The following is an 18,650-nucleotide window of genomic DNA, read 5'->3' on the forward strand; positions in this document are numbered from 1 at the left end:
ATAAACATTCTTCAATAGGACACCGGAGCATTGAACTACGCTCGGCAACTCTGTCTATGGAATGAAACTTTGATGTTTCGAAGGAATGGTTTACTATCAGTTTGAACTGTGCATGTTTGACTATTTGAACGGTCAGTGTTTGTACTGTGCATGTTTGACTATTTGAACAGTCAGTGTTTGTACTGTGCATGTTTGACTATTTGAACGGTCAGTGTTTGTACTGTGCATGTTTGACTATTTGAACGGTCAGTGTTTGTACTGTGCATGTTTGACTATTTGAACGGTCAGTGTTTGTACTGTGCATGTTTGACTATTTGAACGGTCAGTGTTTGAACTGTGCATGTTTGACTATTTGAACGGTCAGTGTTTGTACTGTGCATGTTTGACTATTTGAACAGTCAGTGTTTGAACTGTGCATGTTTGACTATTTGAACAGTCAGTGTTTGAACTGTGCATGTTTGACTATTTGAACAGTCAGTGTTTGTACTGTGCATGTTTGACTATTTGAACAGTCAGTGTTTGAACTGTGCATGTTTGACTATTTGAACGGTCAGTGTTTGTACTGTACATGTTTGACTATTTGAACAGTCAGTGTTTGAACTGTGCATGTTTGACTATTTGAACGGTCAGTATTTGAACTGTGCATGTTTGACTATTTGAACGGTCAGTGTTTGTACTGTGCATGTTTGACTATTTGAACGGTCAGTGTTTGTACTGTGCATGTTTGACTATTTGAACGGTCAGTGTTTGTACTGTGCATGTTTGACTATATGAACGGTCAGTGTTTGTACTGTGCATGTTTGACTATTTGAACGGTCAGTGTTTGAACTGTGCATGTTTGACTATTTGAACGGTCAGTGTTTGTACTGTGCATGTTTGACTATTTGAACGGTCAGTGTTTGTACTGTGCATGTTTGACTATTTGAACGGTCAGTGTTTGAACTGTGCATGTTTGACTATTTGAACGGTCAGTGTTTGTACTGTGCATGTTTGACTATTTGAACGGTCAGTGTTTGTACTGTGCATGTTTGACTATTTGACGGTCAGTGTTTGAACTGTGCATGTTTGACTATTTGAACGGTCAGTGTTTGTACTGTGCATGTTTGACTATTTGAACGGTCAGTGTTTGTACTGTGCATGTTTGACTATTTGAACGGTCAGTGTTTGTACTGTGCATGTTTGACTATTTGAACGGTCAGTGTTTGTACTGTGCATGTTTGACTATTTGAACGGTCAGTGTTTGTACTGTGCATGTTTGACTATTTGAACGGTCAGTGTTTGTACTGTGCATGTTTGACTATTTGAACGGTCAGTGTTTGTACTGTGCATGTTTGACTATTTGAACGGTCAGTGTTTGTACTGTGCATGTTTGACTATTTGAACGGTCAGTGTTTGTACTGTGCATGTTTGACTATTTGAACGTTCAGTGTTTGTACTGTGCATGTTTGACTATTTGAACGGTCAGTGTTTGTACTGTGCATGTTTGACTATTTGAACGGTCAGTGTTTGTACTGTGCATGTTTGACTATTTGAACGGTCAGTGTTTGTACTGTGCATGTTTGACTATTTGAACGTTCAGTGTTTGTACTGTGCATGTTTGACTATTTGAACGGTCAGTGTTTGTACTGTGCATGTTTGACTATATGAACGGTCAGTGTTTGTACTGTGCATGTTTGACTATTTGAACGTTCAGTGTTTGTACTGTGCATGTTTGACTATTTGAACGGTCAGTGTTTGTACTGTGCATGTTTGACTATTTGAACGGTCAGTGTTTGTACTGTGCATGTTTGACTATTTGAACGTTCAGTGTTTGTACTGTGCATGTTTGACTATTTGAACGGTCAGTGTTTGTACTGTGCATGTTTGACTATTTGAACGGTCAGTGTTTGTACTGTGCATGTTTGACTATTTGAACGGTCAGTGTTTGTACTGTGCATGTTTGACTATTTGAACGTTCAGTGTTTGTACTGTGCATGTTTGACTATTTGAACGGTCAGTGTTTGTACTGTGCATGTTTGACTATTTGAACAGTCAGTGTTTGTACTGTGCATGTTTGACTATTTGAACGGTCAGTGTTTGTACTGTGCATGTTTGACTATTTGAACGTTCAGTGTTTGTACTGTGCATGTTTGACTATTTGAACGGTCAGTGTTTGTACTGTGCATGTTTGACTATTTGAACGGTCAGTGTTTGTACTGTGCATGTTTGACTATTTGAACGTTCAGTGTTTGTACTGTGCATGTTTGACTATTTGAACGGTCAGTGTTTGTACTGTGCATGTTTGACTATTTGAACAGTCAGTGTTTGTACTGTGCATGTTTGACTATATGAACGGTCAGTATTTGAACTGTGCATGTTTGACTATTTGAACAGTCAGTGTTTGTACTGTGCATGTTTGACTATTTGAACGGTCAGTGTTTGTACTGTGCATGTTTGACTATTTGAACGGTCAGTGTTTGAACTGTGCATGTTTGACTATTTGAACGGTCAGTGTTTGTACTGTGCATGTTTGACTATTTGAACGTTCAGTGTTTGTACTGTGCATGTTTGACTATATGAACGGTCAGTGTTTGTACTGTGCATGTTTGACTATATGAACGGTCAGTGTTTGAACTGTGCATGTTTGACTATATGAACGGTCAGTGTTTGAACTGTGCATGTTTGACTATATGAACGGTCAGTGTTTGTACTGTGCATGTTTGACTATATGAACGGTCAGTGTTTGTACTGTGCATGTTTGACTATATGAACGGTCAGTGTTTGTACTGTGCATGTTTGACTATTTGAACGTTCAGTGTTTGTACTGTGCATGTTTGACTATTTGAACGGTCAGTGTTTGTACTGTGCATGTTTGACTATTTGAACGGTCAGTGTTTGAACTGTGCATGTTTGACTATTTGAACGTTCAGTGTTTGTACTGTGCATGTTTGACTATTTGAACGGTCAGTGTTTGTACTGTGCATGTTTGACTATTTGAACGGTCAGTGTTTGTACTGTGCATGTTTGACTATTTGAACGGTCAGTGTTTGTACTGTGCATGTTTGACTATTTGAACGGTCAGTGTTTGTACTGTGCATGTTTGACTATTTGAACGGTCAGTGTTTGTACTGTGCATGTTTGACTATTTGAACGGTCAGTGTTTGAACTGTGCATGTTTGACTATTTGAACGGTCAGTGTTTGTACTGTGCATGTTTGACTATTTGAACGGTCAGTGTTTGTACTGTGCATGTTTGACTATTTGAACGGTCAGTGTTTGTACTGTGCATGTTTGACTATTTGAACGGTCAGTGTTTGTACTGTGCATGTTTGACTATTTGAACGGTCAGTGTTTGTACTGTGCATGTTTGACTATTTGAACAGTCAGTGTTTGTACTGTGCATGTTTGACTATATGAACGGTCAGTGTTTGTACTGTGCATGTTTGACTATTTGAACGGTCAGTGTTTGTACTGTGCATGTTTGACTATTTGAACGGTCAGTGTTTGTACTGTGCATGTTTGACTATATGAACGGTCAGTGTTTGTACTGTGCATGTTTGACTATTTGAACGGTCAGTGTTTGTACTGTGCATGTTTGACTATATGAACGGTCAGTGTTTGTACTGTGCATGTTTGACTATATGAACGGTCAGTGTTTGTACTGTGCATGTTTGACTATTTGAACGGTCAGTGTTTGAACTGTGCATGTTTGACTATTTGAACGGTCAGTGTTTGTACTGTGCATGTTTGACTATATGAACGGTCAGTGTTTGTACTGTGCATGTTTGACTATTTGAACGGTCAGTGTTTGAACTGTGCATGTTTGACTATTTGAACGGTCAGTGTTTGTACTGTGCATGTTTGACTATTTGAACGGTCAGTGTTTGAACTGTGCATGTTTGACTATATGAACGGTCAGTGTTTGTACTGTGCATGTTTGACTATTTGAACGGTCAGTGTTTGTACTGTGCATGTTTGACTATATGAACGGTCAGTGTTTGTACTGTGCATGTTTGACTATATGAACGGTCAGTGTTTGTACTGTGCATGTTTGATTTATGTTTCTCAACATCACCACAGCTGCTGTTAGCCAGAATTCCACACCTGTGTCTATTCCTCGATGCACACCTGTCCTACAAAGTCGCTACCATATGGTCATTCCCCTGACATTGCCCATCATCTGACCTGCCTCTGCAGCACTGACAGTCAGCCAGGTGTGAATTGACTCCAAGATACAGCAAATTCAAGTTTTTACAATATTTTAGCCTGCTTTTGTGTGAAAACTTCCAATCTGGCTGGCAGTTTGTCCCCAGACTGTAACCCCTCTGGTCCATAGGCAGACGGTCAGCCTGGAGACCCCTGATGTGCATCACCACAACCACCAGAGGGCACTAGTCATGCACAGAAAGGAGCACTACAGGAGAGTTTGCCCAGTAGTAAAACATAAGCCCGATACTGATATGAAAATGACACATTTCATTTTTGTTCGTCTTTTTTAAAATTTTACCCCTTTTTCTCCCCAATTTCGTGGTATCCAATTGTTAGTAGCTACTATCTTGTCTCATCGCTACAACTCCCGTACTGGCTCGGGAGAGATGAAGGTTGAAAGTCATGCGTCCTCCGATACACAACCCAACCAAGCCGCACTGCTTCTTAACACAGCGTGCATCCAACCCGGAAGCCAGCCGCACCAATGTGTCGTAGGAAACACCGTGCACCTGGCAACCTTGGTTAGCGCGCACTGCGCCCGGCCTGCCACAGGAGTCGCTGGTGCGCGATGAGACAAGGATATCCCTACCGGCCAAACCCTCCCGGATGACGCTAGGCCAATTGTGCGTCGCCCCGCGGACCTCCCGGTCGAGGCCGGTTACGACAGAGCCTGGGCGCGAACCCAGAATCTCTGGTGGCACAGCTAGCGCTGCAGCACAGTACAATTAACCACTGCACCACCCGGGAGGCCGAAAATGGCACATTTCTGCTGTACTACACCGGCTCCAATACCTGTCGGATGTGGCAGGGCTTGTAAACCTTTACAGACTACAAAGGGAAGCACAGCCGCGAGCTGCCCATTGACACAAGCTTCAAGGCAAGTAACACTGAAGCATGCATGAGAGCATCAGCTGTTCCGGGAAGACTATGTAATCACGCTCTCCGTTGCCGATGTGAGTAAGACCTTTACACAGGTCAACATTCACAAGGCCGCAGGGCCAAACAGATTATGAGGACGTGTACACGCTTACCAACTGGCAAGTGTCTTCACTGACATTTTCAACCTGTCCCTGACTGAGTGTGTAATACCAACATGTTTCAAGCAGACCACCATAGTCCCTGTGCCCAAGAACACTTAAGGTAACCTGCCAAAATGACTACGGACCCGTAGCACTCACGTCTGTTCCCATGAAGTGCTTTGAAAGGCTGGTCATGGCCCACATCAACACCATTATCGCAGAAACCCTAGACCCACTTTAATTTCCATACCGCCCCAACAGATCCACAGATGATGCAATCTCTATTGCACTCAACACCACCCTTTCCAACCTGGGCAAAAGAAACACCTATGTGAGAATGCTATTCATTGACTACAGCTCAGCATTCAACACCATAGTGCCCTCAAAGCGCATCGCTAAGCTAAGGACCCTGGGACGAAACACCTCCCTCCACAACTGGATCCTGGACTTCCGGATGGTCCACCCCCAGGTGGTAAGGGTAGGTAACAACACATCCACCACGCTGATCCTCAACACGGGTGCCCCTCAGGGGTGTGTGCCCAGTCCCTTCCTGTATGCCCTGTTAACTCATAACTGCATGACCAGGCACAACTCCAACACCATCATCAAGCTTGCCGATGACACAACACTGGTAGGCCTGATCACCAACAACGATGAGACAGACTATAGGGATGAGATCAGAGACCTGGCCATGTGGTGCCAGGACAACAACCTCTCCCTCAACGTGATCAAGACAAAGCAGATGATTGTGGACTACAGGAAAAGGAGGACCGAGCACGCCCCCATTCTCATCGACGAGGCTGCAGTGGATGAGGTTGAGAGCTTCAAGTTCCTTGGTGTCCACATCACCAACAAACTATCATGGTCCAAACACACTAAGGCAGTCGTGAAGAGGGCATGACAAAGCCTATTCCCGCTCAAAAAAGATTTGGCATGGGTCCTCAGATTCTAAAAAGGTTCTACAGCTGCACCTTCGAGAGCATCCTGACCGGTTGCATCACTGCCTGGTATGGCAACTGCTCGGCCTTCAACCGCAAGGCACGACAGAGGGCAGTACATCACTGGGGCCAAACTTCCTGCCATCCAGGACCTCTATACCAGGCAGTGCCAGAGGAAGGCCCTAAAAATTGTCAAAGACTCCAGCCACCCTAGTCATCTCTCTGCTACTGCACTGAAAGCAGTACCGGAGCTCCAAGTCTAGGTCCAAACTGCTTCCTAACAGCTTCTACCCCCAAGCCATAAGACTCCTGAACAGCTAATTAAAGGGCTACCCAGATCCTTCTTTTACACTGCTGCTACTGTTTATTATCTATGCATAGTCACTTTAACTCTACCTACATGTATATATTACCTCAATTACCTCAACTAACTGGTGCCCCCGCACAATGACTCTGTACCGGTACCCCCTGTATATAGCCTCGCTATTGTTATTTTACTGCTGCTGTTGAATTATTTGTTACTTTTAATTTCTATTTTTTAATTAACTTTTTTTCTTAAAAACTTCTTAAAGCATTGTAGGTTAAAGGCTTGTAAGTAAGCATTCCACTGTAAGGGCTACACCTGCATGTGACAAATCAAATTTGATTTTTTATAATAAATGTTTCTCTGGGGCTTCGTTTAGGTGTCACCAGATGTGACAGAAGCCATTCTACAGAACCTGCACTGAGAGAGTACAGGTAAAAGCATCCGCGTCTGAATGATTCTTTTCCCTCCTATACCTAACCTGAGCTTCTATCATGTTTATGTATCTCTCCGTCTCTCTATTTTCCAGGAAGGAGGTATGTGAGCAGCTGAATGGAGAAGAAGAGGGCGGGGGGCTGATGCTGCAGCTGGCCAGTAAGGCAGAGTTTTTATGGGATGTGGATCGCTTGGCTCTGTCCAGTCAGAGAGAGCAAAGGATACAACACAGAAGAGATGAGTTAGTACAGAAATGAGAATATGAGGGTAATACACACACAGGCACTTATTCCTAATGTGAGATTTTGTACTTATATATACAGTATATATATACTCCTCTTTCGTGTTTGTGTGTATGCGCAGCTGATGGAGCATAGCTAGAGGGGCAGGACATTGCTCTCTGGAGATCCTGATGGAGAGAGAACTGCTGTGCCACAACCACAATTAACTGGAGCGGCACACTGAAATAGAAGCACACACACACCTCTGCTCACAGTGTCTTACATAGCTAGCATTCTAGGGGGTTTCTCCAGTATCTGTTTCCTTGAATGGCTTTAATCTATAGTCTCCATGCAACGGCAGTATTCTATTAAGGTCTTCAGCAATGAGCAGCATGAGTTCACATTAAATTTCTTTCAACAGCATGTCAAAATAAAATGGTAAGAGAGGTTATTGGAAAGCTAAAAACAGAACACTAAACTCAGAATTCTTCCTTTTTAATAATAATCATAATGCAAAGAACTGTAGTTGAAATGTAGGCCTAACACACACACACACACACACACACACACACGTTATATAACAAAAGGACATGATTATTAACAGTTAAAATGGATATTATTGAAAACAACATCTGGAAGGTTGAAAATGAAAAGAGATGGATAATTTGAATAACAATTGTGCTAGATCTAGTAGCTACTGAGGATGAGGGGGAATATGATTGATCAGATATCATTTAGTTGCTTCAACTGTAAAATGTTGACACCTCTGATAAAATACACTTGTGCATTTCAGTACAGTACAGTACCCCATATTACCTGGTGCTGATCAAACTCAACGTATCACAGACACACACACAACAAACAGATGCAGAATAAAAATCGGAAAAGGTCTTTGCTAAAAACAAACAAAAAAAACATTTAGAAAGGACCTATTGCAAAACAATGAAATGGGAGACATCTTCAAGAGGACTAGAGTATTTCACTCTCACATACACACGCAGATTGCTCAGGCAGTAGGTTTAGGGGGTGGTAAAGCAGTAGTGATTATCCTTGTATCCTGGTTGTACAGTTTAGAGGGAAACAAGCAGCTCTATAAAGTCTTCCATGCCAATCATAGGATAATACATACAGTATAGCCTTTCTCAGATCCTTTTCTCGTGCATTCATACAGCAAGAATCTGTCTGTGCAGAAACACAGATAAACACAGTCATAATATGAACACGATTATAAATAAACAGTGTTTTAACATGGGATGGAATTCAACTGGCACAACAGGGTACATCAGTTCTTTCCTTAAACAACTCCACCATAGTAGCAGCCTTCAGTTCAAAGCCCCAATGACAATCCCATCTCACCCTCCATCTCCCATCACCACGGGAACACCCTCTGTTCCTCAGTAAAATGTGAAATGATGAACAGGAGATGCTGATGAGGTAAGGGGTGCCTAAGAAGTTTGATTTGTGATGAGTGGAAATGGACAGACATGAACATTTGAGTCATTTAGCAAACACTCCTATCCAGAGCAATTTACAGGTGCAATTAGGGTTAAGAGCCTTACTCAGGGGCACATTGACAGATTGTTCACCTCGTCGGCTTGAGAATTCTAACCTGCGACCTGGTTTGAATCATATATAATTTTAGAGCAGAATTTTGTCCAGTGGAAGATACAAATGCATAATAACTTGGTAACAATCAGTAGTGGTCTTATCCTACCCCTACTCCGTCCCTTCCCTACCCCAGAGTCGAGGCAAGAGGGTTGGGTTTTGTCTCCCATATCAGTGCAGACAGACACTCCAGTCTCCTTAGTGTCTTCTCAAGTGTTTTTGGATCAAGTAGTACCTGGTCTTCTTCTATATTCACTCCCTCCATTGAGCTCTCTGATTTGACCTTCCTCTGAGCTCCATGTTCTCTTATTCACTTCCCTCTAACATTTGGAAAGTTCATATTCCAGAAGACCCACAATAATCCCAAACCTTTTCCAGGCATCCTTTAGGACCCCTCTTCTCCCACCCTAACCCCTACCAACCCAAAGTAGTATAGTACATTCCTGAATGGCTAGCATTCCTGTAACCGTCCCACCCCCAGTCTTTGTCACCCGCATCGGCTTGCATTCAATGAGTTCCTTCATCTTTCCCGTATCCCTGGCTCCTGATAGGCTAGCGTCCCTTCAGGAAGCCGTCCAGCATGCGATCACCCTTCTCTGATAGCCAGTATCCGGCCATGGCGGCCACGCCCCCGATGAAAATGGCGGTGAAGACCATGTCACCCTTGGCGGCAAGCGTTGCTAGGGCACAGATGACCACGCCAAAGAACATCTGCTGCAGGACAAGTACCTCATCATCAGTCATGTCATCAAACAGGCCCTTCTCTGGACCACCTGATGAGGAGAGAGAGAGAGATGCTGTGTATATAGGAGTGTGCCAAGTAGAGAGAACTATCAAGGGTGCTCGCGTGTCCTACTGTAAGGCTGGTTCTCCACACAGATGCTGTCCCTTCGGATGAAGCCGTCAGCACATTCACAGCGGAAGGAGCCCTCTTCATTGAAACAAGCCTCATTCAGCCCTGGACACGCTATCACCCTCTCACTACACTCATCCACATCTAGGAGGGAGAGAGAGAACATGGACAGAGTGACACCCATACCAAGACAGAGACAGATGTACACTACAAGTAAGTAGTCAGGCTGCTGTAGCAGAAGGTTCATCTGATTGGCCAAACCATCTATAGACGAGTAAAAGAGAACCACACAGACAAATTAAAACACAGCCACATTCCCTCACCAAGACATTTGGCTCCTCTGAGCTTGTATCCCCTAGCACATTTCTTACAGCGGGCAGGACCACTGCCCATACAGCCCACACATGCCTGGTCACAGCCTGGCACAGAGGAAAGAGAACAGAGGTCTGGGTCAGAACACAGGTTTACCAACAACACAAACAGTACTCTGTTACTAGCAGATAGTAGAGGGAGAGCCTACAGTACTCTGTTACTAGCAGATAGTAGAGGGAGAGCCTACAGTACCTCTGTTCCTAGCAGATAGTAGAGGGAGAGCCTACAGTACCTCTGTTACTAGCAGATAGTAGAGGGAGAGCCTACAGTACTCTGTTACTAGCAGATAGTAGAGGGAGAGCCTACATTACCTCTGTTACTAGCAGATAGTAGAGGGAGAGCCTACAGTACTCTGTTACTAGCAGATAGTAGAGGGAGAGCCTACAGTACCTCTGTTACTAGCAGATAGTAGAGGGAGAGCCTACAGTACTCTGTTACTAGCAGATAGTAGAGGGAGAGCCTACAGTACCTTTTGTTACTAGCAGATAGTAGAGGGAGAGCCTACAGTACTCTGTTACTAGCAGATAGTAGAGGGAGAGCCTACAGTACCTCTGTTACTAGCAGATAGTAGAGGGAGAGCCTACAGTACTCTGTTACTAGCAGATAGTAGAGGGAGAGCCTACAGTACCTTTTGTTACTAGCAGATAGTAGAGGGAGAGCCTACAGTACCTCTGTTACTAGCAGATAGTAGAGGGAGAGCCTACAGTACTCTGTTACTAGCAGATAGTAGAGGGAGAGCCTACAGTACTCTGTTACTAGCAGATAGTAGAGGGAGAGCCTACAGTACTCTGTTACTAGCAGATAGTAGAGGGAGAGCCTACAGTACCTCTGTTACTAGCAGATAGTAGAGGGAGAGCCTACAGTACTCTGTTACTAGCAGATAGTAGAGGGAGAGCCTACAGTACCTTTTGTTACTAGCAGATAGTAGAGGGAGAGCCTACAGTACTCTGTTACTAGCAGATAGTAGAGGGAGAGCCTACAGTACCTCTGTTACTAGCAGATAGTAGAGGGAGAGCCTACAGTACCTCTGTTACTAGCATATAGTAGAGGGAGAGCCTACAGTACCTTTGTTACTAGCAGATAGTAGAGGGAGAGCCTACAGTACCTCTGTTACTAGCATATAGTAGAGGGAGAGCCTACAGTACCTCTGTTACTAGCATATAGTAGAGGGAGAGCCTACAGTACCTCTGTTACTAGCATATAGTAGAGGGAGAGCCTACAGTACCTCTGTTACTAGCAGATAGTAGAGGGAGAGCCTACAGTACCTCTGTTACTAGCAGATAGTAGAGGGAGAGCCTACAGTACCTCTGTTACTAGCAGATAGTAGAGGGAGAGCCTACAGTACCTCTGTTACTAGCAGATAGTAGAGGGAGAGCCTACAGTACCTCTGTTACTAGCAGATAGTAGAGGGAGAGCCTACAGTACTCTGTTACTAGCAGATAGTAGAGGGAGAGCCTACAGTACTCTGTTACTAGCAGATAGTAGAGGGAGAGCCTACAGTACCTCTGCACTCGTACGATCCATCTGTGTTGTGGCAATATGTGTTGGAGAGGCATCGAGCCAGCTCTGTGCCGCACTCATCAGTGTCTGGAAACAACATTCACAAGTTAAACACTGTAGTAGGGATTTTCAAGGTGAAAAAAAAGAAGGGCAGTCACAGATGAAGTCAATCAAAATCAATCTGGTTTAATACAAGTTGAAACAGGGAGACACCTCCAGCACAGAAAGAGACCATGTCTAACCTGTCTTCTCTAAGCAGACCCTTATATTCTAATCTATTCTCACAGAACCAACGTTCTGAAAACACCTACTAACAGGCTTGAATCACAGTGTCACAGAATCCAACAATCGGTCATTTTACCTCCAGATATGAGAACAATCCATAACATTTAGTGTCAAGTCTAATGACCATCAACCTGTACACAAATGGGTGTCACAAAGCATTGTGTTAATAATTACTCCTAACTGAAATTGAATTTCTCCATTACAAACACAGATACAAAGTAAGAAAACTAACAGAAGACACATGCTCTCTCAAATACACACACAAAAGCCAAATACTCACCAACACACTTGTTGTCATGGAGGATCCACCCAGGTTTGCAGTCCACACATTTGTAGTCCTCTGGCCCTGAGCATTTCTTACAGGAGTGGTAGCATGCTAGACATCACACACAGAGAAGAAGTGATTAGTCTGTGAGACTTCTACATGAGATTGGTTGAGAATAAGCCAGGCTGTCTGGTTCATGATCAGACAGGCTAAACGGTTTCTGATTGGGTACCTGCACAGGCTGATGTGCTGTGATTGGAGCTCTTCTCTCTGTAGTAGCCATCTGCACAGCTCTGACACAGCTGACCAAAGTACCCCGGATCACACACACACTCCCCATCTCCCAGACGGGTACCCTCTCCCTCACAGCGACCCAGACCACCACACACACCTCCAGGACCGGACAGACACTCTGCAGCACAACAACACACAGGGTTAATAAGTTGACAACAGAGAGAGAACTATAGAGAGACCTATCCTGTGTGTGTGTTCAATACCTTTGCAGTCTGGGCCAAAGCGTCCTGGGGGACAGCAGAGTCGGAGCTCCTCTATACACAGCCACTCAAATAGATCTGGAGCCTCCTGCTGCCTACACACACAGAGACAATCACAAGGTCAGTGATGAGAGGGGAAGGACACACACACATAACAATATAATACACAGGTGTGTAAATACAACAGTAAAACAAAAGTCATTATACATATACCACATTTACATGATCACACACATACCGGTGGAACCACCATGTCTCCACTTGGTCCTCTAACTGCTCCAGCAGTTTGTTACAGTCAAAGTCAGATTTCTCACATGCTGCCTCCACTATCTCCAGCAGCCTGGTCTCACTGAGAACCAGGAGGAGAGGAGACGTGAGTAATGTGGAACACTTCACTAGAGAACAGAGCACAGAGAAAACAAATACACCCTCCTATTCTCCATTATGCACTCTAGGAGGATCTCTGACACACGCTCGCTCACTCTCACAGACACACACAGTGAGGCCTAGTTTTGAGAGGCTGTCATATTGTGTAAGGACATATGTGGTGTAGAGCCCTAGTCTTGTCAGTACTGTACTGTACTGGTTCAGCATCGCCTTGGCTCAGTCATGAGGAGTCCAATTCAGGTCAGAGGCATCAGATAACAAGCCTTCATAGCAACACAATAAAGGTGCATTGGCCATTCAACAACATGCTACGGCTTGTCAGGGATTAGCAGGCCTCGTGGGCTTTCCTCTACAGAAACACAGATGTTAGATTGCAGGTCTTATTAAAGACTGCAGTTCCTATGACTGTATATTTGTGGAGATTCTAGTGACAGGCCTAGTGGGGCCATAAGTACCTGCGAGCATATTTAGCCAGCTTCTCCTCCTCCCAAGCAGTGTTCCCACCCCCAAAGTTTTTATTGGATGTTTTCTCCAGGCCCTGAAAAGACATGTTTTAATGAAAGACCACCAGGTGAAGACAGAAACAGAACAGCAAGGAGAGTAAAATGGCAGCTACTGACCGAAACATAAGCAATAAGCAAAAGAGATACCAATAGATACAAAAATGACAATATGACCGACAAAACTAATCAACAGACTGAGGGAATGAGAGAGACAGAGATAGAGACTCCTACCTTGATGAAGCTGTCAGTTAGTTTGCGGCAGGTCTGACATGGTGCAGTCTGTACTTGTACCACAGACAGCACAGAGAAGAGTACCAGGCCAGGGAGCAGGGGCCACGACCACCACATGGCTTGGACTACCTACCACTCAGCCACTGAGAACAGAGACAGGGGATTCAGACAGAGCAGGATCATAGACCGCTGTGGCTATTATTGATGATGACAATTCTCTCGGGTGATAGTACAGTCGGCATTTAAATGTGAGATATTCTAGGTCGGGTGAACAGAAAGACTTGAGTTCCTGTATATTATCACAGTTACACCATAAGTTGTTAATCATAAAACATATACCAACACTCTTCTGCTTCCCAGAGAGATGTTTATTCCTGTCAGCGCGATGTACTGAGAACCCAACTGGCTTTACAGCGTCAGACAGTGTATCTCGAGAGAGAGAGCCATATTTCCGTGAAGCAGAGTATGTTACAATCCCTGGTGTCTCTCTGAAAAGCAACTCTTGTCTTGAGTTCATCAATTTTATTATCCAGAGATTGGACATTAGCGAGTAAAATACTTGTGAGCAATGGGTGGCGTGCACGCTTCCTAAGTTGGACCACAAGACCGTCTTAAGTACCTCTTCTCCACCGGCGTGGTTTTGGGTCAGCCTGCGCTGGGGAGAGCAAACAAAAGACCTGCTACAAGGAAGTCGTAACCCTGGTCATAACGTTGGAAGTTCTGGTGAGTTACCGCCACTCTAATATCCAACAGTTCTTCCTGGCTGTATGTAATGACAATTCCTGAGCTTAATAACGTCAAATAAATAGTACATGAACAAAAAAAATACTGCAGAGTTGAATAAGAGTTTGTCGCGATGCTGCCATCTCCGTCGGCACCATCATACTGTATGGGAGCATTCACGCAAAACTGAAAGCCAACCACCACATTTTAACCAGGGGGCAAACTTCACGCTGTCCTGGACACCTACAGCACCGGATGCCATAGGAAGGCCAAAAAGATCATCAACCACCCAAGCCACTGCCTGTTCACCCCGCTATCATCCAGAAGGCTAGGTCAGTACAGGAAAATCAAAGCTGGGACCGAGAGACTGAAAAACAGCTTCTATCTCATGGCCATCAGACTGCTCAACAGCCGTCACTAGCGACTGCCTATAGACATAGATTAGAAATCACTGGCCACTTTAAGGACATGAATCACTAGTCACTTTAATAATGTTCCGTATCTAGCATGACTCATGTACAGTTGTAGTCGGAAATTTACTAGTCATTAAAACAATTTTCAACCACTCCACAAATGTCTTGTTAACTAACTATCGTTTTGGCAAGTCGGTTAGGACATCTACTTTGTGCATGAAAAGTATTTTTTCCAACAATTGTTTAAATACAGATTATTTCACTTATAATTGTATCACAATTCCAGTGGGTCAGAAGTTTACATACACTAAGTTGACTGTGCCTTTAAACAACTTGGAAAATTCCAGAAAATTATGTCAAGGCTTTATTTTAAAAAAATCTTTATTTAACTAGGCATGTCAGTTAAGTACAAATTCTTATTTTCAATGATGGCCTAGGAACAGTGGGTTAACTGCATTGTTCAGGAGCAGAACTACATATTTTTACCTTCTCAGCTCGGGGATTCGATCTTGCAACCATTCAGTTACTAGTGCAACGCTCTAACCACTAGGCTACCTGCCACCCCAGTGGAAGCTTCTTTTAGAAGCTTCTGATAGGCAAATTGACATAATTTGAGTCAATTGGAGGTGTATCTGTGGATGTATTTCAAGGCCTACCTTCAAACTCAGTGCCTCTTTGCTTGACATCATGGGAAAATCAAAAGAAATCAGAAAAAAAAATTGTAGACCTCAACAAGTCTGGTTTATCCTTGGGATTCATTTCCAAACACCTGAAGGTACCAAGTTCATTCGTACAAACAATAGTACACAAGTATAAACACCATGGGACCACGCAGCCGTCATACCGCTCAGGAAGGAGACGCGTTCTGTCTCCTAGTGATGAATGTACTTTGGTGCGAAAAGTGCAAATCAATCCCAGAACAACAGCAAAGGACCTTGTGAAGATGCTGGAGGAAACAGGTACAAAAGTATCTACATCCACAGTAAAACGAGTCATAATGTGACATAACCTGAAAGGCTGCTTAGCAAGGAAGAAGCCACTGCTCCAAAACCGCCATAAAAAAGCCAGAACTTTTTGGAGAAATGTCCTCTGGTCTGATGAAACAAAAATAGAACTGTTTGGCTTTGCTGCAGGAGGGACTGGTGCACTTCACAAAATAGATGGCATCATGAGGAGTAAAATGATGTGGATATATTGACGCAACATCTCAAGACATCAGTCAGGAAGTTAAAGCTTGGTCACAAATGGGTCTTCCAAATGGACAATGACCCCAAGCATACTTCCAAAGTTGCGGCAAAATGGCTTAAGGACAACAAAGTCAAGGTATTGGAGTGGCCATCACAAAGCCCTGACCTCAATCTCATAGAAAATGTGTGGGCAGAACTAAAAAAGCGTGTCCGTACTATTGTTTTTACAGATGAACGTGGTACCTTAAGGCGTTTGAAAATTGCTCCCAAGGAGGAACCAGCTATGTCAGGAGGAATGGGCCAAAATCCACCCAACTTATTGTGGGAAGCTTGTGGAAGGCAACTCGAAACGTTTGATCCAAGTTAAACCATTTAAAGGCAATGCTACCAAATACTAATCAAGTGCAACTTCTGACCCACTGGGAATGTGATGAAAGAAATAAAAGCTGAAATAAATCATTCTCTCTACTATTATTCTGACTTTTCACATTCTTAAAGTGGTGACCCTAACTGACTTAAGATGGATTTTTACTGGGATTTTTACTAGGATTAAACGTCAGGAATTGTGAAAAACTGAGTTTAAATGTATTCGGCTAAGGTGTATGTAAACTTCCCACTTCAACTGTATAAACTGCACTTCACACTGTTCTACGGTATCTTAGTCACTTTTAAATTGTGTTTACATATTGCATCACCCATTTAATATGTACATACTGTATTTTATTTTAGACTATACCACTGACTGTTAAACAGCCATCTCCAGCACATCAGAGACTGCTGCCTATAGACATATATTAGGAATCACTGGCCACGTTAAGGATATGAAATACTAGCCACTTTAATAATGTCCCCGTATCTTGCATTACTCATCTCATATGTATAAACTATACTCTATACTATTGTACAGTATCTTATTCACTTTAATTGTTTGTAAATATTGCATCACCCATCTCATATGGACATACTGTACTCTATACTATTCTACGGTATCTTATTCACTTTAATTGTTTGTAAATATTGCATCACCCATCTCATATGTACATACTGTACTCTATACTATTCTACGGTATCTTAGTCACTTTAATTGTTTGTAAATATTGCATCACCCATCTCATATGGACATACTATACTCTATACTATTCTACGGTATCTAAGTCACTTTAATTGTTTGTAAATATTGCATCACCCATCTCATATGGACATACTATACTCTATACTATTCTACGGTATCTAAGTCACTTTAATTGTTTGTAAATATTGCATCACCCATCTCATATGTATATACTGTACTCTATACTATGTCACTGTATCTTACTCCAATGCAGCTATGACATATATATTCTTAATCCATTCCTCACTTAGATTTACTTGTTAGATATTACTGCACTGTCGGAGCTAGAAGCACAAGCATTTCACTACACCCACAATAACATCTGCTAAACATGTGTATGTGACCAATACCTGACTTGATTATCATGATGGGCAGCAGGATTAAATGTGTGTGAAAAGATAAGAGGATGAGTTATATCAATGTTTCAGTAAACAACGCAGAGCCACTGAATTCCTGTATCTCTCACATAGTCAATGTTCATTGACAAATCCAAACCTAGTTGGATCCTGTTATGGGTAAGCCTAGTGATGATTAAGCTCCATTACCTCTGCTGCCTGGCAAAAAAAATATAGCTAGTTAAATTCTTAGAAAGCTAGGTATGGAGCTCACTACGTTGTTGCCTTGACTGAACTATTTAGGCTGTGGTCAAATGATGACCATCATCATTCTGAATAGCATCTTCATAATCAGTTAGACTGGCTAGGCTAGTGTGGTCAGCTAACGTTAGCTAGTTACTGTAAAGTCCCGTTGGCAAATCAGGTAACCCTCCATCAGGTCAGTACAAATAATGACATGATTATCCATCTTAAACGTCATCAAAACCACCTCTGCTGGCAATTTCTTATTGTCTATTGCTACATTGCATGGCAGTAAATTGTCTGTGATAACTAGTTAGTTACCCAGCGAACGCACTGCTATGGCAAACTAGCAATCCATCTAGATGGATAGCTAATGTTAGCTAAATTTGCGTTACCCTGCTAACGCTAGCTAGCTCCCAATAAATTATGCTGCGCTGCATCCTACCTTCAGCTTGATAAACTCTCAAGAGCTTGTAGACAACCGATTGGAGCGTCCTCAGCACCTTAATACAATTTCACGGTCTTTTACCGGTTTAGTTCTTCATCCGTGCCATTCATTGACCGGTGCTGATGCAGTGGTTCTTGTTGATTCTTCTTCCCAGACTCTGTTTAGCTGAGGCGCAGCTGGCAGGAAACTGCCCAATCCCACTGGGACTTCAGTCTTCAACCAATCATTACCCGCGAGTACAAATAAGGGCGTGTCTTGTTTTAATGAAGTTGAATGGGTCCTTGCCCTGATAGACTGTCAGACAGGTAAATCATTCAAGATTGGGAAAACGGCCAAATTCAACACTTAAAACGTAATAATATCTAAATAGCCAACAAACGCACAGTACAAAAATTACACAGAAAATAGAAGCAAACAAACTTTATACCTATTACTGATGATGGATAACCCAGTCACGACATAGAACTGCACCATAACAGAACGCACAAATGCATAAAATGTTATACAATTAACCAACAAACCACATAGTAAAAAAAACGACTTTACAAATTAACCATATAACATTTTGAAACGAAGATAATTGTTGAGTAC

General features: G+C 42.9%; 1 protein-coding gene across 2 annotated transcripts; it reads right to left on the reverse strand.

The window, feature by feature from the left end:
• Window positions 1–7,583: 7,583 nt before the first annotated feature.
• Window positions 7,584–18,228, reverse strand: LOC118359610 (protein disulfide isomerase Creld1). Of its 2 annotated transcripts, XM_035738149.2 has the most exons (11): window positions 18,057–18,228; window positions 13,600–13,742; window positions 13,321–13,403; window positions 12,717–12,827; window positions 12,482–12,573; window positions 12,217–12,396; window positions 12,000–12,095; window positions 11,438–11,521; window positions 9,886–9,981; window positions 9,566–9,706; window positions 7,584–9,482 (listed from the first exon to the last, which is right to left on the reverse strand). In XM_035738149.2, the coding sequence occupies exons 2-11, from the start codon at window positions 13,714–13,716 to the stop codon at window positions 9,262–9,264; spliced, it is 1,221 nt and encodes a 406-aa protein (XP_035594042.1). In that variant the 5' UTR covers window positions 13,717–13,742; window positions 18,057–18,228; the 3' UTR covers window positions 7,584–9,261. The 2 variants fall into 2 exon arrangements, with proteins under 2 accessions (XP_035594042.1, XP_052337929.1); XM_052481969.1 differs by lacking the exons at window positions 13,600–13,742; window positions 18,057–18,228 and having other exon boundaries at window positions 12,717–12,873.
• Between the last annotated feature and the right edge of the window lie 422 nt (window positions 18,229–18,650).

This window comes from Oncorhynchus keta, chromosome 27, assembly GCF_023373465.1.
Source record: "Oncorhynchus keta strain PuntledgeMale-10-30-2019 chromosome 27, Oket_V2, whole genome shotgun sequence".
NCBI classification, from domain to species: domain Eukaryota; kingdom Metazoa; phylum Chordata; class Actinopteri; order Salmoniformes; family Salmonidae; genus Oncorhynchus; species Oncorhynchus keta.

Bases quoted from the DNA above. Each gene is read 5' to 3' on its own strand.
- LOC118359610 (XM_035738149.2), bottom strand. From the start codon at position 13,716: ATGTGGTGGTCGTGGCCCCTGCTCCCTGGCCTGGTACTCTTCTCTGTG. The intron at 12,574-12,716 runs GTATGTGTGTGA...CTGTGTGTGTAG, and splicing joins GAGACATGGTGGTTCCACCG to GCAGCAGGAGGCTCCAGATC. The intron at 9,483-9,565 runs GTAGGACACGCG...TCTCCTCATCAG, and splicing joins TGTGGAGAACCAGCCTTACA to GTGGTCCAGAGAAGGGCCTG.